Below are 23801 nucleotides of genomic sequence, written 5' to 3'. Positions count from 1 at the left end.
GCAGACAAGTTTTTCCTAACACAATATTACATTTTAAAAAGCAAAATATCTTCAATATTCCTTTATAATGTAGCTTTTTCAAAATCAAATTGGTTATTCGACTTTCCCGTGAGCATAAACTAAGTTGGTTTCCTTTCCCATCATCGGTTTCCGGCTCTATAAATAACGACCAGGCGCCTTATTGTCTTGCATGTGTTAGGTTCGGCTGAATTTTCATGCTTTTCCTCTCTCTCTTTTTTTCTTTCACGCGTTATCCATCCACCTTCCACAGTGCTGACGGAGGCTACATCTACATCACCGTCATCTACAACATCTCCGTTTCGCTGGCACTGTACGGTTTGTACCTGTTCTACTTTGCCACCCGAGACCTGCTGACGCCATTCGATCCGGTGCTAAAGTTCTGTACCGTAAAATCCGTTATCTTCTTGTCCTTCTGGCAAGGTAACCAGGCACCCGGCGCCAACTGTTTCCATGAACCCACTCCGCACATAGACACTAATAATCCTTTTTGCTACGTTTTTAGGTGTGGGGCTAGCTATTCTGGAAAAGGCGGAGGTCATCTCACCGATTGTTGACGCGGGCGGTTCCACCACGTCCGCTGGTACGGTTTCTGCTGGTTATCAGAACTTTTTCATCTGCATCGAAATGTTGTTTGCTGCTATCGCGCTGCGGTATGCTTTCCCGTACCAGGTAAGCGGAGGGAACATACCTCTCTTCATGCTCTTCATGCTTAGGTTTCTTGCTACAAAACGCAATATTACCTCTTTACAGGTGTACGCCCAAAGCTGCATGACCGATGCACACGGCCGATCTGTCACGATGCAATCAATTTCAAGCAGCTTAAAGGTATGGTAATAGTCACATCGGAGATTAATGACACTCACATAGTACACACACAAACACTCATCTGTCTGTATACTTTTGTTCCCCAGGAAACGATGAACCCGAAAGATATTATGACCGATGCGATACACAACTTCCATCCGCAGTACCAACAGTACACGCAGTATAGCTCAGGTAAGTTTGGTCGCTTGATTCGGTTGTGTTTCAATGGATCATTTCGTTCTTAGTTTCCAACTCTTGTCGTTACATGTGTATATCGCTCGCTGATTGTGAATGCACGAATGCTGTTTTTTGATTTCTATTACTATTTCTTTTGTCATCTGTCTACTATCCATTTTCCTTATTTGAATTTTAATTTCTAGTTGCTAGTTGATGTTTATTATTATTATTACTGTGGCTTTTTTCTACATGCTAGTTGATGTTACTCGATGTTTGTATTGATGTAAAAAGGCTATTGCATGACAAAAAACTTCATTTCTTTATGATATGATACGTCTCACTGCTCTAAACATGAACGTAAAGCATTAGAAAGGTGTCGTTCGATGGATAAGTAAGCTACCGAACCTACTTACAATTCGAAAGTACCGCTGAACCGCTACAAAAAAAAACCAGCTAGAACACAAGAGATTTATCACCGTAGACTGGACAAAAGAAAAAAAAAACAAGCACTTGGAAATAAAATTCCACAAATCACTTGCAGACTGCCCATCTCCGATCGACCGGAAGCGCAGCGATTCGAAACAATTTCAGGCCCCACAGTACCTGAAAAGCTATTACCAGCTGCGTGAGGAAGAGCTGCACGTCGTACAGAGTGGTGGCGTTCATCACCAGCACTATCACCACGACCGCCACCATCACGGTGCACCATACACGGGGGGCAACCTTTTCTAAGATTGATTGGCTATGAGTTTTGAGTTTTGCATTTGAGAGTTGTTGAAATTGGAAAATTTAAGCAGCTTTTTCGTTGGTACACTGTTGGTGTTTTCGTTCTCTCATAGTTTTGCCCACGCAAAGCAGCTTGATTGATTGCACGACGCGTGCGTGTGTGTGTGTGTGCAAATGGAGCAAACCTTCATCACAGGTTTTTTGTTTTCCAACAGCGAGAATATCATCATGTGAACACAAACCGCCCCCCCCCCCCCCCCACCCTATCCCTCTCTCCTCCGCAGTTAAGAGATGAGAAGGATTATAGAGGATTATTGTTTGTTAAATTTCCATTCCCTTTTTCCCACCTTTTTCAGAAGTTGTATCGCAGATGCCTTACGAGAGACTCTAAATCATTACTGACGCATCATCGAGTAGTAAGGGAGTTTGTTGATGGCAAAGCGTAAATCCACTCTTTTTTTATTATTCTTTAGACGTAAAAATATTTTAGTTGTACGCGTGATAAAGAGAGGACAGCTAGGATGAAGAAGGAGAGGAGTGGAATACACAAAATAAATTTCAAAACAAACTTCAAAACTGCTGATACCTGAACGACACCCGGGGCTCAATTGGAAAATTGATAGACGAAACAATATATATTTTTTAACATTCAATGGTGACACAAACACTTAAATAATAAAAAAAACTTTAAAAGCAGGAATAGAAGACAGACTAGAAGAAGTTTAGCATAACTGCTGTACGAAGAGTGTTGAGAGAGATTTTTTAAAATAGCCCAAAACACACATAATTTTTATTTCGGTTCCTTGTTGTCTTGTGAATGTATTTTAAACGAACGGTTGAACAGCCAGATTTTCACCATTTTCAATTTTTGTTTTCAAATAATTTAACGATTTTTAATCGCCTCTCAACAAGACAAAACCAAGAATGTGAGGTTATGCCTTTACGAGTGTCGACGTATTATACAGTACCCTGTTCTACTACAGTTGTCTAACGATACATGCATATAAACACAACACACACACAGAGCATATATATGGCTTTCGTGCTACTTTCTGCATGCAATTCTTGTCCCTCTGCAAGTGCCTTCGTATCTACAGTTTTTTTTTTAATATTTTCAAATCTAAAATTTTATCTGTTTTTTTAATCACCCCTCCTAGCGTGTTGTGACTGTAAATAATTAATATTAAAGCAAAAGAAAAGCAGAAAAAATAGATAAGCATGTGTTGTGTTGTGCTTGTGCGATTGTGTTGTACTCTGCTTTTAACCCAATTAAACACTCACACGGAAACGCGCGCCCGTGCATGTATCGTTGGCTCTCGTTGTGCTGTAGGATGAATGTAGAGTTAATCATTCCCTTTCTTATTTTGAGCGATAGAGCAAAGCTTTGCACAACGTGCAGTTCGATTATGCCAGACAACCGGATCAGATTGTGTAATGTATTGCAACACTAGCGAGAGAGATTTTAAGAGACGCAAAGGTTTGTGGAAAAAAACTGTGACTAAAGTGAATGTTCCTTTCGGGAATTTTGGGATCATGTAGGAAAAGGATGTGATTTTCAGTAGCAAGAATCAACAGTGTGCGTGTGGGTTTTACAATCGTGAATGTGGAAGTGCAAAAAAGAAAAAAAAAACGGAGCTAAGCCACAAGAGCAGAAGAAAGAGTAGAAATAGCGATTAAGAGAGAAAGAAAGGTCTTCGCAAGGATAAAATAGAAAATAATAACGAAAATGATCTAAAAAAGCAAAGGACAACAAACAATACATAATAAACCGTATTTTTGCATGTAGCTCGTTCGGTTAAAGCCAACTGTATATGATAAACGGTTATCGTTTGTCATGAAAGAAAATGCAAAACACAGTGTTTGCTAGCGCGCGGATATGGCTTGCTCTAGGCACAAAAATAATACACTGCATGGAGATGTAAAGCTAATTTTCTAATCTCGGTAAGTATACGTTTACATCTTCCCTCCTTTCTTAACCGGTTAAGCATGATTGAAATGCCCGCGTGTGCAATTTTTTTCTCTGTTCAGTTCACTCCCTGTTCGCTGCTGCCAAATGTTGTTGCGCGTTCCTTTAGCCATGTACGTTCTATTTTGTTCAATGCTCTTGTCGCTCTACATTTGTGTCTGTGAAATATCAGCTTAAAAAAAATAACACTCAACTTCCGTACATAAATCTAAACGAAAAGCAATTCTTTTTCTTCTGTAACGTTTTTCTTTCCAGGTGGCAAAAACCCACGAGGCATCCGTGTGTCGTCGTACGATCCGGACGATCCAAGCCATCAGCTAACGGGCCACGGTCAGAGTCACGGTGTGGGAAGTGGTGCAACGACAGGATCGTACAACGGTAATGGAGCCGGTGCAGGAGGTGCAGGTGGCGGCGGTGGACATGGTGGTAGCTATATCGCTCCACCGACGCTTGGCAGCCAGCGGAAGTTTATGCCCGGTGCTAGCGTCGTACCGCAGAAGGTGTCGACGATCAGCCAAAATTATAATGAGAAAACGATGCTACTGTCCAGTGATGATGAGTATCAGTAAGAGCAGTAAAAGTAGTACCCAGATACACCCAGTAGAGACGGGACGGAATAATAATGTAGACCTCTTGGAAGAACTGTTTCATTGGTTTGGTTCTTCTTCGGTTCTATTCTGTGTCGTGGTAGGGAAACGGTTTTAATATTTTATGTTTTGAAATGATAGTAACGATGATGATGTCTGTACACACATGTTCCCCGTTACTCGTCCTGAGATCTCTTCCTATCATACACATTCTCTGTCTCTGTCTGTTTCTCATTCTGTAATTTGTATTTCTCAACCTGTAAAAGAAGCCAGAAGTCCCAACCACAAACGCGCTAGTTATTGAGATTAGAGAGAGAGAGAGAGAGAGAGAGAGAGAGAGAGAGAGAGAGAGAGAGTGAGAGAGTCACCAAAAATCAGGAGCAAATCAATTACACGCTTAATTAAATAGTGCGTTTAAAATCAAAGAAACACAACAGTACTGAAGCAAATCCCCCTTAAAATGGCAAATGTTTCTCTCGCTCGCTCGTTACGAACAATATGTGTCTAGAAAATGACTAGATGGCTAAAATAATAGTACAATAATCCTGCCAATGTTTGTGGACACCCGATACAGAACAAATGGACACAATATGTACTTTAGAAAGACAAACACACGTAAAGGAAATGGGTGACTAACACTCTACTCCTAACCGATTCCGTCACTGTGGCATTGATACTAATTACTGTTGTATTGATAGTGTGCCGTGTTGTTGGCAAGATTGAGGCCGGTCAGTCCACCAAAATGTCAAGATTTCTTTGAAGAGCAAGTAATTTGTGTTTCTAATCCAATACACACACACCATCCAGATCCATTTTCTATCTCAGGCAGCGAAAGATAGAGAGACAGAGAGAACGTTTTGAAGAGGACATGTCGTGACAGGTTTAGGATGAAAAAAAAATACGGAAGGAGCATTCATACCCCCATATTCGCGCCACATTGTGCAAGGCGCAGCCTGCAACTACAAGCAGCTAATATTTGCCAATTAGACATTCGCGATCTAATCGATGTTTTTGGTGGTTTTCTTTATTTATTTCTCTCTAACACCGCAAAAGGATAAGGTAAGAGAAAAAGCCTACCATCATCTCAACGCAGCACACACATATAGCATATATCTTCGACACCCGTGCGTTTATGCCGCGAGACAAAAAGAAGCACATTGTGTGCAATATTGTTGTTAACATATACAAACTACACACGTGTCTAGTGGGAAGTACAAGGAATGGTGGATGCTTCATTCCCTTCGTTTGAAGGAATAAACAGTAATTAAAAAAACTTTTAAAAATGAAAACATCCACTGACATGACAGCGTATGTGGAGGGGAGAGAAACAACAACTGGAACTGGTGTAGAAAAAGGGTCTAGCTAGTGTGCTTTATAATATATATATACATTATATATATATAGTATGCCAAAAGAACAGGAAATAAGATTAATTAAAAAAGTGGTAAACGATTATGCAAAACAAAACGTAAGCACAAGAGCGCTGCTATTTTCCCAGTTCGCCGTCAATGTACGCTGAAATCGAAATTAGAAGGTTCTAACCTAATTCGTGATGTTTGGTTTCAGAGAGGACCTCCCGTTTGAGATGAGTGACTTCCTTTTTTTTTGAAATTAATATTGCCAAAGGCAACAATCTGGGTGGGAGTTTGAAACTCTTCTACCTCACGAGGTAGATCTACGCACTCTTCAAGCGCTTCGCCCTTAGTGAGCTCGGAAATATTCACCACCTAGATGTTAGTACCCAGTTGCGCTCTTCTCCTTAAAAAGAACTGCTTTACACAACATTTATTTTAAGCTTTCGATGAAAATAAATGTCTTGTGTCGTTTTCTTTTCTCAAACAAATGCAAAATCTGGAACACAGAAAGCAACACGAATAAGGTTAAAATGTCCATAGTTCGTCTGTGGAAAAGTGCAAGTTTAGCTGGCGCGCTACAAACTAAATTATATCTGAATGCGGACAACAGGAAATGTCGCATGTTGAAAGCATTTAAAATTCAAACAAATCCAGTAGTAATTTGCGTGATGACATAGAGAGACTTTATCCGGGGAGCAAAGTATATGTTTAGCAGAGCTGGCGCAAAACGTTTAGGGTGGAAGGATCGGCTCTTGCTCCTTGCTAGCTAACATGAGAACCATGTACGTATTGATCGTACAAAGAGGGACGACGATCCGCATACTCTCCTATATACATGTATTCTTGATTCAGAAAAAAAGCAAAACCAAAACCTATATAATGTGGAAGAGGAAGAAGAAGAAGGTACATAAAAAGAAAGACACATACATGCAAACATACATTTACAAATCACTGCTAGAAGTATGCAATGATTCAGAGAGGCAGTTGGTAGATTGGGAGATGATTTAAAGATAGTAAAACGTGTTGCAAACAAGCACCGCGTCCAACCTATGGCTATACCGGCGCGTGGGTTTAAGGTATAAAAAACGTGAGTAATAAACAAGAAAGAGGCAAATTTATTGAAAGTGAAATCACGGTGACCAATTGAGGCGTTAAATTGGAGTTCCAACAAAGAGACCAGCGAGCGTCCGAAAGCGTGGCATCAATTACATGACCGTTGGTGTTATCGGAGGAAGTGGCATTAGTAGAGATCGGTGATAAATGGCTTCCTATCGGCGAACCGGGTGCGTACGTATGAATCGACGACTCTGTGGCAATATCACTCAAACACGCATTTGGAGTTCACTGCAGGTGATAACCGATGCGATGGACCTGATGCACATCTCTTTCGCACTAGGTTACCGATTTTCAACTGAATAGAGGGCTCGCGCAAGTGTCGCGCGATAGTACCGAGGCAACATACTGCTGTGTTTGCTCAACAACGACACTTTGTGTGTAGCAAAACACAACGAAACGCACACACTGTTGCCCGTAGCTTAAGCGTTTGTGGCCCGACGAGATAAAACAGCTCTATATAAACATTTTTACTCCATTCCCGGTTTGACCAGTGATCGAAATCGAACTGCAATCCTAAAGTGTCTAGTGTTGTCCGTACAGTGCATAGTGCTTATCAACAAACAAAAATAAAATGGGTAAGCTAGACTGCGTTGGGATAAGCGAAATCAAGAAGGACCTAAATCAACTGACTAATTCTCCATTATTATTTTTTTTAGCAACCTCCTGGATTCCCGCTAGCGTACATGGACCTTACCCACCGCACATGGTCCCGGGCGGTGTGGACAGTGATGGTGCACAGATCTTTGTCGGACGGGCGCATCATGCCGGTGATCTACTTCCAGCCAAGGTGATCCCCGACAAGAGTGCCGCGTACGTTGCGTACGGTGGACAAGAAACGTTCGTCGACAACGTGGAAGTGTTGGTTCACAAGCAGCTAATCTGGGATACGGCTTCCTCCGGCCAGCTACCAATGGGTGCCGTCATCGGTGGCCATACGTCCGATGGTGAAACACTGTACGTGGGCCGTGCCTATCACGAGGGTTCGCAAACGATCGGCAAGGTGCAGTGTTCGCACAACTGCATCTACATCCCGTACGGTGGTTCGGAAGTGTCCGTCCAAACGTACGAAGTGCTGTGCGAACGGTAAAACATTACAACGGAGAACAACTCTGCAAACACACACACACACAAGGAATCTATTTAAACATGGCAATTATGGCAAAGCTACCCAACGAAAAGAGAAGATCCACGATATCCAGTCGAGTTTTTGTTTTTTGCATCTTTGCATCCGAACTAATATGAATTTTCGAGGATTTTTGAGCTCTCTAGGCTTTATCAGCAGATAAGATATTCGAATGATTGATTGGCATTTAGTTTTTTGGTTGCATTTTGCCATCCATTCGGTGATGAAAGCCGTTTAAGAAGCTTGCCTCTTTAAAGGTTGGGCCCTCATCAACGCTTCTCTTCATACTACGGAAGTGTGATATCAGTGATGAAGTACAACGCTATCACACGGTGTAGGTGTTGAGTACGTTTGTGAAAAGGCCACGTAAACATACGCTCTCCCACGGGTGAAGATATCGATCCGATTGTTCTAGATGTGGCAGACGTGCTTTTTTTGATAGAAGAATGGTGTTTTGTGTTTTGTTTTTGTATGTTGAAAGCAGTTGTTTGTTTCCGGAGGTTTTCGGGGTTAAATAGAACTGGAGGGCGGGGAAACCCAAATACTGTGATGAGCAAACATGAGTCACCTCGAGATGTCTACACCTATACGCTCTGAGGAGCCCTTAACCCTGACACTAACATTGGATGATTATTTCAATTAATTTGAGTCATCAGTCACATTTTAAATTTTGCAACAGGAGTGCTTCCGATTTGCAACTACCTATGCAGACGCACCATCGTTAAGGCGTGTGTATGTGGGCCACCATTCTTCCGTTTGCGAAAAAAAGACACCTTAGAAATCGTACTGATAAACTTATCTTGGCGATACGCGCACCGCCAACGACGTCTTCTAGCTTCTTAGTTAAGACGTTCAAATAAATGGATGTGCTAGAAGGTGGTACCGGCTTACAGTACCTTTGACCGTCAACCGATCCGTTGTTAAGCCACTCGTGTTTCTTCGGCGCTCAGACCTTCCCAAGCAAGTGCATCATCATGAGCGGAGGTAAGTGATATCATCTTCCCGCGCACGCCATAGCCATCTTTAACGTCACGCATAGACCTCACCTCACATCTCAGAGCATCAGGCGCGAGTGGGGACCAGCTGATACAATAGAAAAGAGTTGGAGAAGAAATTTAAAACAAAAAGACGAAGTGTAAATGTGTGATACTTTTCTCTTGGAGAAGACTGGAGATAAACGATGTGTGATAAGTTTATGATAAGGAGATCATTTTACAATTAAAGTGCGACATCTTACTTAGTTTAAAATTTTAAATTTCCGCTTCAACTTCGTAACAAATCACCGCTCCGAAGCTCTATTATCAACTGCTGTGTCGTTAGATAGGGATCACAAAAGTCACTTTGTGACGAATCGTCTTTCTTGTTGCAACCCAGCTATCTTGATAATCCACTGTGTCCTCTCCCCGGTTGCATGATCCTTTCGATAAAACGTTAAAAATAGACAATGATACGCGGTCTATCTAAAAACTGTCGCAATAATTTCCTTAGGTTATCCACGATACGGATTTCATCCCGATTACTTGTCTTATCCGTCGGACTTATCGTACAGCCCAGCCGAAGCACCCGCGGCACCGTCCGCATTTGTTGAGCGTCGTATATCCAGCTCATCTTCCGATTCTTCCCGCTCCCTTTCATCCTTGTCGGGCGAAACGGTTAAGCCACCGGTTTATGGGACAAACGTACCGAACGATTTCGGTACGTGATAAAAAAAAATCGCTAACAAATGATAAGCTTTTGGGTCATAAAACACTGTCGCTTCTTTTAACGATACACTAACTCAGTCACCTTCTACGGCTTCTGGTAGTAATAACGAATTTTGCAACACTTTCCTGACGACCCTGTCCGCATCATGGATCTTAACTTCGTACAAAGTAATTAGTTTTCACCTTGTCTAGCTTGTACTAACGTTATCACTAATGGGCGATATAAGTTCTTTCGCTGTACAAAACACTAATCCCCACTATGTAACTCAACTCAAAGGTGTTCTTCTAGTGGACTAACCCTTCCATTTCGATTTTAGCTGGCTGCTGGCAATACTGCAACATCAATGGACCATTCCCACCGAACATGGTCCGTGCCGGTGTCGATTGTGACGGTGAGGTAATCTACGTCGGTCGTGCATTCCACGAAGGTGACATGGTACCGGCCAAGGTAATCCCCACCAAGAACGTAGCCTTCGTCTGCCACGGTGGCGAGGAGGTCCTGAAGGAGGACTTTGAAGTGCTGCGATACGGTGCATTCGTCTGGGAGTACTCATCGAACGGAACCGTACCGGAGTCGGCCATGAAGATTGGACAAACGACCGACGGTGAACCGCTGTACATGGGACGTGCGATCTACAGTGGATCGCAAACGCCCGGCAAGGTGCATCCATCGCACGGTTGCTGCTATCTACCGTTCGACGGGGCAGAAGTTAGCGTGACCGAGTATGAAGTGCTGTGCATTCGATAAGCTATCGGAACCAGTGGGGGGTTTTTTGATACGAGATTACGCATTTGGGATGGCGAATAAAATTGGCTAGCGCGAGACTGATTACTGCTGCAATTTTTTACAAAAAAATGGTGGTTTTATGCTCAATAATTTGGGTTGTTCGCGGGCAAATGTTCCGGGAAAGTTTCGCCTTTACCCTACGGAAGTCGGTCCTGCACTCCAGTAGTGATCCCCTGTTCCGTAGGAAAAATAAGGGAACGTACGTTGACTATCCGACCTTAGTATACCACGTAGTTCTGCTGGTAGAAACTAGTTCTGGTCGCTCCAGGGAAAAGCCCATAAAAGTAACTGCGCGATAGTTCAGGATCGCGTTACTTTCCTTCGAGTGGTCTGCCCACCTACGACGGATACTTGCATGCGGTTTGTTCCCGTCAGCAGCATTCGGTGTATTTTCTGAAGGGTGTTTGTGAAGTAGGAAGTGGTAATTTTCTTCTTGAAGCGAAGAGGCGGACTGAGCAGCTACGTGGGACCCCCACCTCAGTAAGAGTTCCCAGCTGAAGTCCAAAATAAATTGAGTGTTGTACATGCTGGCGGATCTATCTGCATGTCAATTGCAATCCTGCTCAGCACATCGAACGATCGTTTTTCCTCTATTCTATCCCTCTATTCGAAAGCTTCAAGACTACGTATAGCCCAATATGTACGAACGATATCCGTGGATATGTACTAGGTCCCTTGAAAGCTGGAGAGGTCAAGCATTTGTTTCGGTTGCTTGTACTATGATCCGCCTCTGTCTGTAGAACTCAGAAAATGATTATTGCGCTAATTGTTGTTAAAGTCTGGTTCTGGGTCTGATCTAGGGGCACCGGCCATCAAATGAAGGGACCAGGGTTCAAATCTCATTCGGACCTTTCTCCCGTGGTAAGGATTGACTATCCAACTAAGTGGTATTATAATGTTTAGTAAGCCGTTAGATGGCCGGTGTAACTTGTAAGTCAAGAAGAAGAAGACATCCTGATTACTAATGAAGAAGTCATCAAAATTCTGAACTTAAGCCTACTCTCTCCCTCAGTTGGTGTATTTCTAGCACGGATACATCAAATTCACAAAGAAGTATTAGATTCCAATTTGAATTTACTGTTCAAATTCCCGCGGTTGGCCTACCTCTTTAGCACAACGGACGTTCAGTACTAAAAAAACATAGTTTATTTACATCTTCCCGTCCTATGGAATAACCACTGTGCTGTGGCGTCGACGTCACACACTAAAATGTCATAATATTTTGGTTATCTGGTCGTACTTTGAACCCGGGACGAAATAGGAAGAGACTCGTTAATCCTTGTCCCTCCCGCATATCACGGTGATATTTACGCCAGAACCAGTGAGATATCGACGTTACAAAGCACTACACCGTTTGCCACCGTCCCCGGTGTGTGTTTTTAGTTCAGTTTTGAGTTACGTTTTGTTACGGGTTTCAAAACGTTTACCTCACAACAGAACGCTCCATTGTTTGCCTTCGATTGCGTTCGTTTATATTACACAAGCGCCCGTACACACACACACGCACCCACTCGCATACGCATTCATCCGGATTTAAGGTGAAAAAGGGAAAGGATCACTGTCGTGCCACGATGTCAGAGAACAAGAGTCCGATCAAGTATTTTCTGTCCGGCGGGTTCGGTGGCATTTGTACCGTGCTGGCCGGCCATCCGCTCGACACGATCAAGGTGCGGTTGCAAACAATGCCCATACCGGCCGCCGGAGAAAAACCCCTGTACGCCGGAACTCTAGACTGTGCGAAGAAAACGATCGCACGGGAAGGTTTCCGGGGGTTGTACAAAGGTATGTCCGCACCGATAACGGGTGTGGCACCGATCTTTGCAGTGAGTTTCTTCGGGTTCGGACTGGGTAAACGGTTGCAGCAAAAAACACCCGACGAGGAGCTAAACTACACCCAGCTCTTTGCGGCCGGTGCATTTTCGGGCATCTTTACCACCACCGTAATGGCGCCGGGTGAACGGATTAAGTGTTTGTTGCAGATCCAGCAGGGTGGCAATTCACCCCAGAAGTACAACGGGATGGTGGACTGCGCGAAGCAGCTGTATGCCGAGGGTGGCATGCGTAGCATCTACAAGGGTGCGTTCGCAACGCTACTGCGTGACGTGCCCGCTTCCGGCATGTATTTCCTCACGTACGAATACATTCAGCGAGCACTTGCACCGAAGGCAGGTGAAAAGAAGGACACATCGATCGGGCTGCTCGGAACGATCTTTGCCGGTGGTATGGCCGGTATCGCTAACTGGGCAATTGGGATGCCGGCAGATGTGTTGAAATCGAGACTGCAGACCGCACCCGAAGGAACGTACCCGAACGGGATAAGAGACGTGTTTCGGGAGCTGATGCGGCGCGAAGGCCCGTTGGCCCTGTACAAGGGCGTCACGCCGGTAATGTTACGTGCATTCCCGGCCAATGCGGCCTGCTTTATTGGGGTGGAAATTTTCATGAAATTTCTCAACGTGGTCGCTCCGGGACTGTAGAAGTGCAATTCGTGACTGTGGGTGACTGGTGTTTTCTTTTCTAGTGATTTGTTTCGTTTGCTTGTTTTTTTTTAAATCACTTATTTGTTACCGTTTTTGTATTATCCACACTCCTTTCTAGATAATCGATACACATTGTGACCTCTCGAAGTTTTAGGGAAGTTAAAAAAAAGCGAAAGTGTTAAATAGATTATACACACTGCCGGTCTAGGGTGGGTTGCTAGGGAAACACAATCAAGCAGCATGTTGTCTATTATTTTTGTAATAAAAAATTATCAAGCTCTACGATGCTCTCTTGTGCGCTCTTATCCACTACGATGCCGGCTATTTCTATTCGCTTTACTAGATCAGATACATCATCCGGATCGATGTCTTCCTCCTGGAAGGTTTTTAGTAGCTCCACAATTTCCTCTTCCGCCTCGTAGCACGGTTCCAGCGCACGGTGCAGCTCCATTTCGGCTTCAAGTGAGGCTAGAAAGACTGCACCCTGCATCACGGCGTCTTTGGCCGTCTGTACCTCTTGCTCTAGACTTTTCTCCAGCTCCTCCGTGTAGCCGCGCGTATGTAGCAGATCCGTCGGCAGCAGTACGTTGTCCGGTATGGAGAAAGTTTTCCGATACAGAGTGTTTATGTTGTTCATTGCCGGTAAACAATCGTTGTAGATGGCAATGGCGGTTTTGTTACAGCTGGCGCGCAACCGTGTGGCAGGATCATCGGGGATCTCCTGCTTCTGGATCAGCTGTTCCGTGAAGACGGTGAGTGATTTGTTTAGCAGTGATTGTACCATTTGTATGTCTGGTTGTGAGAGGAGAAGGAAAACGAGCTTGCAGTGAGTTGCGTTGCCGAGTGTTTGGGGGATGGGGTGATTTACTTTGCGTAACTAATTCTTCTGATGAAAAGTTAAAGTACTGCAGCTCATACTCTTCTTTTTCCGGGTTAATTTCCATTCTGTAAAGGAAAACTTGAAACAGAAAACACACGGTAAACGACGCTCACAACGTAATTTGCGGACGATGCTCGGTAGCAGTTGAGTTTTGTATTGACACAACAAATTTGGCAGAAGGTGTGACCAAGGTTCATACAGAAAAGATTTGCTGCTGGAAACGGTAAACCGTTTTGGGAGTTTTAGTTTTCAAGTTAAAATTAATAATTTGTACACATTTATGTATTTTTCAACTAGCAAATAATTAATTTATGAACCACGTTTTACGATAAAAGCATGCACAATTTCAGAAAATTCAATTAAATAAAGGTAGTAAAACGACCTCTGCCTCAGCACAATGTGTTCACCTGACAATATGTCATCCAACATGGTGCCCACGCACTCTCTCACTCACACTCTCTCTGTCTCTTTCCATCAACCAAAGCCTAACAACGTTTTCGCGGAAAACGCGTACATTTTCTCCTGCGACGGCAGTGACCGACCATCAGTGTAGTTTTTCCCGTGTCGAAAACATTTTGCGTTCGTATCGTTTGGCCCTATTTCCCATTGTTTGTGTGTGTGTGCGCGTGATTGTGAATATTGCTCGATCATCATCTTGTTTTGCGATCACAAGCAAATCAATTTTGAAATACCGCATAAGGAGAGGACCATGTCTCCGATGCGGGTCCCATCCCCCGAGTGAAAGCGAGCGCAGAAGTCCCAACAACACCCCCGGATCGATCGTAATGACCATTTCGGGCTGGCACTTTCGGTGTGCAACAACAAACATGACATAAACGGGAAGCAGTCGCAGCCAGTGCGTTTAACAAAAAATCCCGATTGTGTGTAATTTTGGGTATTTTCCCCTAATTTTGCTTGTTTGGTGTGGTGCGGTTATGGTAGTGATTCACGGAGTGAAACATCTTTTGCTAATGGAAGAGGAGTCAGTCGGAAGTGGAAGCCAAATTTATGATGAATGCGTTTGCATTTTTCGCGTGCAGAAAACCTTTCATAGCCGTTGTATTCTGTCATGTGTGAGCGTGTGTGCGTGTGTATCTGTGTGTGGGGAAGGAGAAAGGGGATGCTAAAAAGGATGAAGGTGTGAGGATAATTTGTGTGCAAAAAAACCCCTCAGCCGAAACCACTATACCGTGAAAGAAAGCATAAGGAAATTGCACACACCCAGTCTGGCTGTAAATGGCCGACAGGCGATAGAGAGAAAGAAGAAGAAAAAGAAATCACAGCAAACAAAAATCCGTGCAAAGGATTTAATTCCTGCCATACCGATTCAATCAGATTTTTCGCCATCATCGGAAGTGTGTTTCTTCAAGCATAATGTTTCGACATTATACATGCACACACACACATACACGGGGGCGCATTCAATCCATTCATACGCGAAATGAAGCGAACGAGAGAGAGAGAGCGCGTAGAGAAAAGAGAGCATAATGATATGCGTCGCGTGCGATAAAACGAGAGAGTGCGTGCTTGCTTTTGTGTGGGAAAACAGCCGTGAAAGAGATGGGTCGATTCGGTCCGTTTTCTTGGTCGATTATTTTGGCTGGGAACCAAAACCAAAACCAAAAAAAAATTACCGCATATACGAACGAGAGCGAGAGAGAGAGATCAGAAACCATACATACAAAATTAAAAGAGACCAAGAACGTCTTTTTGGTACAAGTGTGTGTGACAGAGAGAGAGAGAGAGAGAGAGAGAGAGAGGTGCAAGAATGAATCGCTCATAAAAGAAGAAGAAAGAATGGTAGAAAAAGAAAACAGCCAGAAGATAAGTTGTTTAGTGCGTTTCTTGGTTTCTTTTTAGCGGCTTCTCTGTTTAGTGTTGGTGTTGTGTAGAAGTACCGTGCGTGTTTGTGTGCGCATGTATGTAAGAAAGGTGTGCAAGCGCGCTGCTCTTGTTGAAGTGCAATATGGAGCAGTAAAGCTTGTGTTTTGCCTGTTACATGCCCATCAGCGGATGTTTCCGTGCTTGCTGTGGTTAAGAACAACGATGAAACGGGAATCCTTCGTCTATTTGGTCGTTTCGCTTCACTAAAACTTCCATCTTTCGATCGCAGTAGAGCCCCTGGTGCAAAGGGGGCAGTGGGGATGGTGTTGGGTGCATAGTTCTGTTGTGAGTGATGATGAATGAGGTCTGTGGTTCCTTTGCGTTGTAACAAGTGCACGCATCGTTGCATCTGAAAAGTAGTGAGAGAGGGAGAGAGTGACCTGGGGGGGGGAGTCTGTGGATGGAACCGTCATTCCGGAAATTGGCATCTCCACCGCCGGCAACAGGAAGCGAAAAAAAGGGAACGGAAACGGAACGGGGTGTGAAAGAGCGAGAGAGAGAGAGCACGACGAAAAATGAAATCGACAAGATGACAGCTCTCTTTATTCATCGTTTTCTTAACTGTCATTTAACTGCTGTACACAGCACGCATCTCTCACCCACACACGTACGGTACGGTACGTGTGTGTGTGTGCGTGAGGCTGCTGTGATGGCTTTGTTTTGGTTAGCTCCCTATTAGTCAAGGCAACACAAAAGGACAGACGAACATCGCGACGAACCGCAGACGGAAACTCCGAGGAAAAAGCCAAAAAACCCCGAACAGCAGTTCCGTGTGTTTCCGATGTGTAAAAGTAACTTAGCGGTAATGCTGATTAGAGTTTAGTGCGCTCGTTAGGTGTAGCAAATCGGTGACGATTGTGTGTGTGTGTTTGTATGTTGTGTATTTTCTTGCTCAAAGGAAAAGCATAACAAATGTGTGCTGTGCTGTGTTGTGCATCGTGTACCAATAGAGGGTGAAGAAAAAGGAAACAAAAATCGCATTTTTGCCGTGTTTTGTGGTGAAAAAATGGTTCGGTCTTTAATAATGATGACTCGCCAACCATCCCGGCGGCCGGTTCCACCTACCTCCCCCATCTTCCCACCTAATAGAGGGATGGCATAGCGTTGCTACTGTTTCCTGATTTGGTTCCTCTTCTTCTTCGGCACACTGCATTGGTAATGCACCGTTTTTTGCGCTGGTCGGTCGGCTAATCAGCGAAGCGTGCGTGTAGCAGAGTTATGCTGCTCCGGGCGGATCATCGGGGTCTGTCTATCAATTCGTGTGTTTGTGTACGCGAGCATCAATTTTTTGGGCGAGAGAAAATGCACCCGTCTTCTACCATCCTGCAAACCGTACTAGTAGTAGTGGTTATGCTATGGAAAAGCTTAGGAAAACTCACCCCTGTCTGCGTGTATATGTGTCCGTCCACCGAGGTAATTAAGCCGCGAACCAGCGAAGAAAAAAGAACCACTTGCCCATTTGCAATAAAAACACACAGATGGGAAAGCATAGATTTTCAACGCATAAATGCACACGCACACATTGAAAAATGCCGCATGCAAAATGAAGGCCAACACCACCACGTCGTAAAGGAAAAATTGGTCGATGAATACTTATGGAAAAGTCCCTTTCCGAAGAGGGAAGTGTCGCATTCGCACTGTGTCAAACAATTGTTCGCACACGTGTGTAAGCTAATGAAAAGCAAAGTTTAAACTTACTTAAAAAAAAAGAAACAAAGACAAACATGCAATTTCCGGCATTGCACAATTATTTTTTATATTTTGAGAGTTTTCTCTAGAAAAAAGGTCCATTTAATACATAAAAATCCCGGTGCAAATTCGAAATACTGATCATTGATCGGAGAAATGAAGGCAAAAGGCTGTCCAATATTTACAGGCGTTGTAAATCGGTCACGATTTGTGGAGGCCGCTCTCTTAAGAGCCCGTTATGCTCGACATAGAGTCCGCCAAATTAAGCTCACCTCGCTTTACAAGCCCATTATCCTACGGCGAATGAATCAAATTCTTTAGTTTTGCATTCCCAAACATGTAGACAGCATTGAAATTGATACACAATTTTCAAAGTCAGTTCGTAAACAGTACAGAATGGTATCCAAGCACAAGGATACTCGAGGATATTTTGCACGAAAGAAGTCTCTCAGAGCGGTTAGAGTATACGAAGGCTACTATTTATATTTCTGGCCTAATAATGAAAATGCAAATATTTATCATCAAAAAGTGTTTTATTTTTTATCAAAGTATTCCCTCCAGAACGATTAATACTCTTTTGCATGTGCTCAAACCAATTGTCGATGCACTTTTTCCTCTCTAATTGAGAAAGCGTGGTTTTTGAACGCTTCAACAGCATCTTCTGGGGACAAAAATCGTTGACCACGCATTTTTTCTTGTGTGCGCGAATTAAAAGAAGCCATTGAGTGCCAAGTTAGGACTCTAGGGCAGATGACCCATCAATTCGACGTTTTGACCGATAAAATAAGCGATGGTTTTAGGGGCCCCGATGTGTGAGCCAGCTCGCAGCGTCTTGGTGAAGAATGATCCGTCTTCTGTTGTTCATTTTTTAAATTTCTTCGAAGATTTCTTCTTCTTGGCTTAACGACCTCTGTAAGGTCATGCCGGCCATCGAAATGGCTTTCTAGACTGCCGATAACCACGTAGTTGGTTAGTCAGTCCTCACTACGGGGAGACGACGGTCCGGATGGGATATAAAACCCGGTCCTGCCGTTTCAAGACCAACGCCGCTGTCGCCTACACCACCAGGGCGCGCCAATCTTCGAAGATTTATGGCAGACAAATTGTGGCGTACCATTTAGAACTGATCGTCATACGTTCTTCAAGGGGAACAGTCGCCACATGACCTGTTTTGCCGAAGAAACAGACGACCATTTGCTTCGAAGTGCTTCTTCCACGGATAACTTTCGTTGGATTTGGGTCCAGGTTGAAGACCCTACACGGTCGATTGTTGTTTTGTTTCGGGCTCATACGCATAGATCCATGATTCGTCACCTGTGACACGATCTTATAAACATGTTTTGAAGCACCATGATCGCATTTTCTTCAACATTTCCTTGCTCCAATTGACACGAGCCTGCTTTTGAGCAAATGTCAACATTTGGTTTATGCTGGTGGAAGAAATGACCAAAGATGCCTCTATCTCACGGTATGTCACAGGACGATCTTGTACAATTAGATCTCGAACGGCATCAATGTTCTCAGGCACAACGGCTGTTTTTGGTCGACCATCTCGAAATTCGATGAGCGCCAAGAGTTTTTAAGAGTGCTCTAGGATGGTGCTTCATCGCCATACTAAAAACTTGAGTTCACCAAAGCAGGCTTGCCCTCATAATCCACGTCGAAAGTTGTGAAAAATGATCGCACGAAAATGCTCACGGGTCAATTTCATTTTTTTTTTTTGGCAAAACTGATTTGTTCAAGTCAATGTAAATATCACTAATGATGGTCGTACGTCAAAACGTTGTGAATGCTCCAAAATGTCAAGCTGGCTCACACACTTTCGAATAAAATTATCAGATTGCATCTGGCAACACTTCCTGTGACCTAAGCCAGAAATATATGGTGCAGCCCACGTATATAGGAATATTACGATATATTCTAAGATATTTAGGAAGCTCGAGGATATTTTGCACGGAAGGAAGTCTCTAAGAACGGTTAGAGTATGTCCAAAACGACTTGGTTAAATCGGACTAGTTTTGACAGATGGTCTTCCATTCAATCGAATTTGAATTGAATCCAAAAATGCTGATTCCATTGATTCTACAATGGATCGATACAAGTATTTTGACATTAGGAAAAATAACTAATAAAGCAAGTGCTGTAAAATTGAGCCATAGATCAAATTTTCAGCTTTTCCAAGCTAATGAATTGAAGAATGAACAACGTCAAAACATTGCGTACGCATTCGCCACAGTCTCCAAGACCTTTTGAGAAATTCCTTTTCAGAAAATGGGGGATCATTTTGGAGCGAAAAATTCGAGAACCTCCCGATACAGAATACTAACTGAACTGAACTGAAAGGGTTTTTTTCCTCATGGGAAAAATGGGAGAATTTTTTGCTGAAATAACTTAAAAATGGTCTTTCTAGATGAAAAGACATAAGGAGTAAATTACATAAAATGATCAATCGGGTTCGATAAACTTGTGTGTTTATTCGTTTTATTGATATTTTTTTATAATCTAGTTTGTATCCTCTGTCTTTGCTGGACGGACATTTTTTTTTTTTGGACACAGTGTCCATATGAGTCGTCGTGTTCGCTGCGATTAAGAGAAGTGGTTTTTATTTGCATTTCTGTTGCGTTCCGCGTTCCAATAATGTGTTCTCTTCGTCCTTTTTGAGATGCCAGGGTGCAGCTTTTATTCTACCTACCCAGTGGGCTGGGGGTCGAATTTTGATTATACCAATGTTTTCCATGAGAACTACGGATGAATTGATGCGTCGCTGCTAGTCTCTTTGTTGAGCTGTTTTACTTACACACACACAAACGAAAGAAAACGAACTGCGAAAAAAAAACACAAACCCGAATTATGTTTGTTTGGGGCGAAAATTGGCGAAAAATTACCCCATCGATTTAACATCCTTCCACGGGAAGGACACGCAAGACAAGATAGACGAAGTACTGTGGGAACAAATATGTAAAACCGACCGAAAAAAAGGACCGTTTCGTACCGGATAGAAATAAGTCGTGTACAGTCGTGTATGCGACACCGACGACACCATGGTTTGGTGGGCAAAACAAGATAAAGCACGTAAATTTACAAAATTCAATTTATCAACAACTATCGTGCTGCTCTCCTCTCTCTCCTTCCATGTGATAAAACCCGGCAGATGTAATCGCATCGTGCGCTTGCAAGTACAAATTGCAACCGAGATTACGCCGGAATTAGTTGATCATCAAACCCATAAACAAAAGGGTTTCTGCTTGTGCGAGAAAAGAGAAGACTGGCGTGTAATTTTTAAAACACGATTAGCCCCGCTATGTTGCCGTGCTTGATATCGATCTATGTTTTATTTTAGGAATAAAATCTCTCCCACCACCAGCACCAGAAAACAGTTTTTTTTGTTATTCCTGCGAGTGATTATTATCGTTTATTATCCGCATTCGATTTATATAGCAGTAAAGAGTGTTTTATGAGAAGAAAAGAAAAGACCAAACCCCCAAAGCATAATATAGTGGCCTATAGAGTGGCTTGTGTAGTGTTTTGTCGCTTCTTAATTTTGTACAACCTGCGTGTGTGTGTGTGTTGCAGTAGCGTAGCATAAACCGTGTCATTTGTGTCTATATGTGACCGTGTGTAACGTGTGAGTGTAAATAAAAGCAGGGAAGGATGGTGGCCCTACCCACGCACCAGGTGTTGGGCGATCAAGTGCGTTAAGCCGAACCACAATCAAGCTGCTCCGTGTGCAGTGAAGGAAAAAGCAGAAAAAGTGTTTCAAATATAGAAAGCGCAGAATCCCTTCACAGCGACAGCTCCGCTATAACACGCCGCCTGTCCGGATTTGAAAAGGCGGTTGCGCAACCAGAATCGCCGCGCCCGGTAGAAGGCGGCAGCGTAACCGGAAACCGATCCGTGCGGCGTTTGCATCGCTACGATGCAAACCGTCTCGTTCGATCAGTTGGTGGCGTTGGTTGTGGTTTGCGACACCGCCACTGATCGGTATGGGGGACACCTGTGCCGCCGCGGCCCAGCCGTCATCGAGCCGCAGCAGTGAGAATGAGCGGTCGCTTCTTCGCTCCGGTCGCTAGATTGGAGCCAACGTGCGGAAGTATGTGCGCTCGTACTAGCAGCAGCAGCAGCACCGTGGTCGAGCGAAAGGGGAGTCAGCAGCACCGTCTGGGACGATGGTGTTACGCACCGCCAGCGTGCGTCACAGGAAAACGATCGCGAGCAAGCGTCCGCGAAGCGGCTTGATTTATACCTGTGCGTTATCATCCCTGTGCCGCACACCGTGCCAAACGGGGTAGTGGTAGTGTGTGAATTGATCTTAAAACGCGTGTTTTCATAATACGGGTTCGCAACGGGAAAGAAACAAACAAACAAAACAAGAAATCGCTGGGATCAAAGAAGGCGGTGTGCGAGTGCGTTACTAAAAGCGTTACTAAAAGCGTTACTACTTAGTGTACGGTGGGAAAAGAAAAAGTGGATTAAGCACACCATTTCCCGGCCATCATAAGGCAAAATAGTGATAATAACCATATTAACACGATTCAACGAAAAACACCAACATAAAACACCCAACTTTTTTGTTGTTGTTTGACGATCCTCGCCGATCTTCAGTCTCCCGGCAGGATTATTGTGACTCACACAGAGTTCAGCCCTCACAGAGAGTGATTGTGGCCGGCGAGCTCATTAATTAAATTCTTATCGCTCGCTTCGCTGGCTATCACAAATCGGCGCGGGAACCAACGGTCAATTCGCCCTAGAGCGTCCGACACCTCACAACCATGGACGGGGTACGAGCGTTGGACATACTGCCGCTGCTAAATGAACGGTTCGCGCTGCTGTCCGGCGGCCGGGACAATCGGGGCGGACCGATCATCTGCTTCCCGGCCACGACAAAGCGCGAGCGGATCAAACCGGAAGACATCAAGCGGGTCGTGAGCTACTTCATCAACATACCGAGGTAAGCAGAATCGGTTTCGGAGGACGTCCCTTTTTTGGGGAAGAACCACAAAGCCGTTAGCGTTGTGTACCCGTGGCTGCATGCATGAATTCGGTTTGGGGGGGGACCTCAACAGTATGGAAGTTTTACCGCCTCTTTGCCTTTCCCTGCTACGTGGTACATAACCAACAAGCGAAAAATAATTTTTGGTTTACCACGACGTCATCGCTTTTTTTTTTTGGGGGGGGGGGGGGGGGGGGGGGCTGACTAATATGGTCCACCCCGGGGGTGAAATTTTGGCGTCTGTTTTGGCACTGAACATAGTGAGGAACTGCAGTGCAACACCACAACGGACGAGTTGTGTTTAGTGTAGGGAATGCAGATTAATAAAGCTTGCACTCTATGGCAGAGAGGGTAAGACAATCTTTATTATCTCCTAGGGACTTGCAGACATGTAACAGACATGCAAAGACGAGACTGCAGCAGCATGTACGTGTTCGTAGAACGTTTCTTCTTGGCTTTGAGGCATGCTAGAATATGCTGGCCATCTAATGGCTTACTAGATTAATTTATACCTCGTAGTTGGATAGTTAAGTCCTCACTGCGAGGAACGATCCGAATGCGGACAAAACAAGTGCAACCAATCAATTCTAATCATGAAACCCTACAGGGTTTGAAGGGTTCGAGTGTTGTTTGCCAATTTTTTTTTCGTAAAGGACGGCCAGGCCGTATTGTTTACAGTTAATTTTTAAAGTAGGATACTCCTTTCATCTTTGCAGGGAGACAATTCCTTCTCCGAGCCGTGAAAGGGCACCATACCTGCCCTATATGCTGGAGATGCGCGCCCAAAGCAAAATGGCCTAGACCTAAGCCTAGACATCATTCGAATGAACGCACCATCACCTGAGATGCCGTGGAACCAAGGCTTCAAGGACACTTGGGGGAGTGATCGAATATAGAAACCTCCCGAGCTCATCGGTGTCTCACAAACTCTGGGGCACAGTTGGTCCTCACTTTGGTTAGGACTCTGAATATATCTTAAGCCTTTTAAATAATAGTATCACCCACCACAACTCGTTTGGGTGTGTCTCTCTTCTTCTCTTTGTGAGGATGCATCATGAATCGGTAATAGAATCCCAGCTTCCTGGGCCCTCTGACTGTGTCAAGTCTGCGACTGTGATCCACGATCTGTAATTCTTTTAGAAATGTTTGAACCGACAGCTATAATGCATACAGTCCAGGACTATTATCTCAATATGATATCGAAAAAGCTAAATAAGCCGGAGCTTTCATGTATTTTTCAAGAAAATTCATCGCTTGTACGTAGAAAGCGGTACCGGTCTACACATGGCAGAACTAGGGAATATTCTCCCATAGTCTTCAGTCTTTTTAATTATGTAAGCCATGCCGATGGTCGGCGAGATCTACAAATAAGACCAGTAGCGGATTTAGCCCTTCTGATTCCTTAAACGGAAATGGTTTTTTTCCCTTTCATGGAGGGCCTTGTAATTCAACATCTTGTGACCGCGGTGATCAAAGGCCTTTAGCGGAATAGATGTCGGGGCCCATCAATATG

The 23801-nt window shown here is 44.0% G+C and overlaps 6 protein-coding genes across 9 annotated transcripts in view; 5 read left to right on the top strand and 1 right to left on the bottom strand.

Annotated features, from left to right (window-relative positions):
* The window catches only part of LOC126562122 (transmembrane protein 184B), a 28343-nt gene extending 24080 nt beyond the window's left edge, over positions 1 to 4263 (top strand). The window contains exons 4-8 of one of the 2 annotated variants that reach the window (XM_050218545.1): positions 272 to 441; positions 524 to 690; positions 772 to 846; positions 933 to 1017; positions 3950 to 4263. In XM_050218545.1, coding sequence (XP_050074502.1) covers positions 272 to 441; positions 524 to 690; positions 772 to 846; positions 933 to 1017; positions 3950 to 4263 — 811 coding nt within the window. Of the gene's footprint in view, positions 1 to 271; positions 442 to 523; positions 691 to 771; positions 847 to 932; positions 1018 to 2084; positions 2132 to 3949 lie in introns of those variants that run through there. The other variant, XM_050218546.1, reaches the window with a different exon arrangement.
* LOC126561552 (WD repeat-containing protein 47) overlaps positions 1 to 23801 on the top strand; it is a 228377-nt gene that overhangs the window by 67626 nt on the left and 136950 nt on the right. The gene's annotated exons all lie outside the window — the stretch shown is intronic.
* The window catches only part of LOC126561269 (triple functional domain protein), a 163905-nt gene that overhangs the window by 83048 nt on the left and 57056 nt on the right, over positions 1 to 23801 (top strand). Inside the window, exon 1 of one of the 2 annotated variants that reach the window (XM_050217239.1) lies at positions 22050 to 22246. The exons of the other annotated variant lie outside the window; for it this stretch is intronic. Coding sequence (XP_050073196.1) covers positions 22068 to 22246 — 179 coding nt within the window. The 5' untranslated portion in view covers positions 22050 to 22067. Of the gene's footprint in view, positions 1 to 22049; positions 22247 to 23801 lie in introns of those variants that run through there. 2 annotated transcript variants of the gene reach the window in all.
* LOC126565946 (uncharacterized) lies at positions 7324 to 10332 on the top strand. Its single transcript, XM_050223146.1, has 5 exons — positions 7324 to 7327; positions 7409 to 7835; positions 8801 to 8859; positions 9364 to 9570; positions 9896 to 10332. Exons 1-5 carry the CDS (start codon positions 7324 to 7326, stop codon positions 10324 to 10326), a joined length of 1128 nt encoding a protein of 375 aa, XP_050079103.1. The 3' UTR covers positions 10327 to 10332.
* On the top strand, positions 11914 to 12851 carry LOC126562697 (congested-like trachea protein). The gene has a single exon (XM_050219261.1). The coding sequence runs from the start codon at positions 11937 to 11939 to the stop codon at positions 12840 to 12842; it is 906 nt and encodes a 301-aa protein (XP_050075218.1). The 5' UTR covers positions 11914 to 11936; the 3' UTR covers positions 12843 to 12851.
* On the bottom strand, positions 13060 to 13789 carry LOC126563019 (protein MIS12 homolog). Its single transcript, XM_050219627.1, has 2 exons — positions 13714 to 13789; positions 13060 to 13637 (listed from the first exon to the last, which is right to left on the bottom strand). Exons 1-2 carry the CDS (start codon positions 13787 to 13789, stop codon positions 13096 to 13098), a joined length of 618 nt encoding a protein of 205 aa, XP_050075584.1. The 3' UTR covers positions 13060 to 13095.

This window comes from Anopheles maculipalpis, chromosome 3RL (genome assembly GCF_943734695.1).
Source record: "Anopheles maculipalpis chromosome 3RL, idAnoMacuDA_375_x, whole genome shotgun sequence".
Taxonomy (NCBI): Eukaryota; Metazoa; Arthropoda; class Insecta; order Diptera; family Culicidae; genus Anopheles; species Anopheles maculipalpis.
The sequence above is the reverse complement of the archived record's forward strand: the minus strand, read 5'-3'. Positions and strand labels throughout refer to the sequence as shown.

What these genes read in the sequence shown, in the direction of transcription:
- LOC126563019 (XM_050219627.1), bottom strand. Translation starts at nt 13,789, where the DNA reads ATGGAAATTAACCCGGAAAAAGAAGAGTATGAGCTGCAGTACTTTAAC. An exon ending in AGAAGAATTAGTTACGCAAA is followed by an intron (nt 13,638 to 13,713) that starts GTAAATCACCCC and finishes TCTCACAACCAG; the next exon opens with ACATACAAATGGTACAATCA.
- LOC126565946 (XM_050223146.1), top strand. An exon ending in TACGAAGTGCTGTGCGAACG is followed by an intron (nt 7,836 to 8,800) that starts GTAAAACATTAC and finishes TCCGTTGTTAAG; the next exon opens with CCACTCGTGTTTCTTCGGCG. An exon ending in AAACGTACCGAACGATTTCG is followed by an intron (nt 9,571 to 9,895) that starts GTACGTGATAAA and finishes TTTCGATTTTAG; the next exon opens with CTGGCTGCTGGCAATACTGC.
- LOC126562697 (XM_050219261.1), top strand. Translation starts at nt 11,937, where the DNA reads ATGTCAGAGAACAAGAGTCCGATCAAGTATTTTCTGTCCGGCGGGTTC.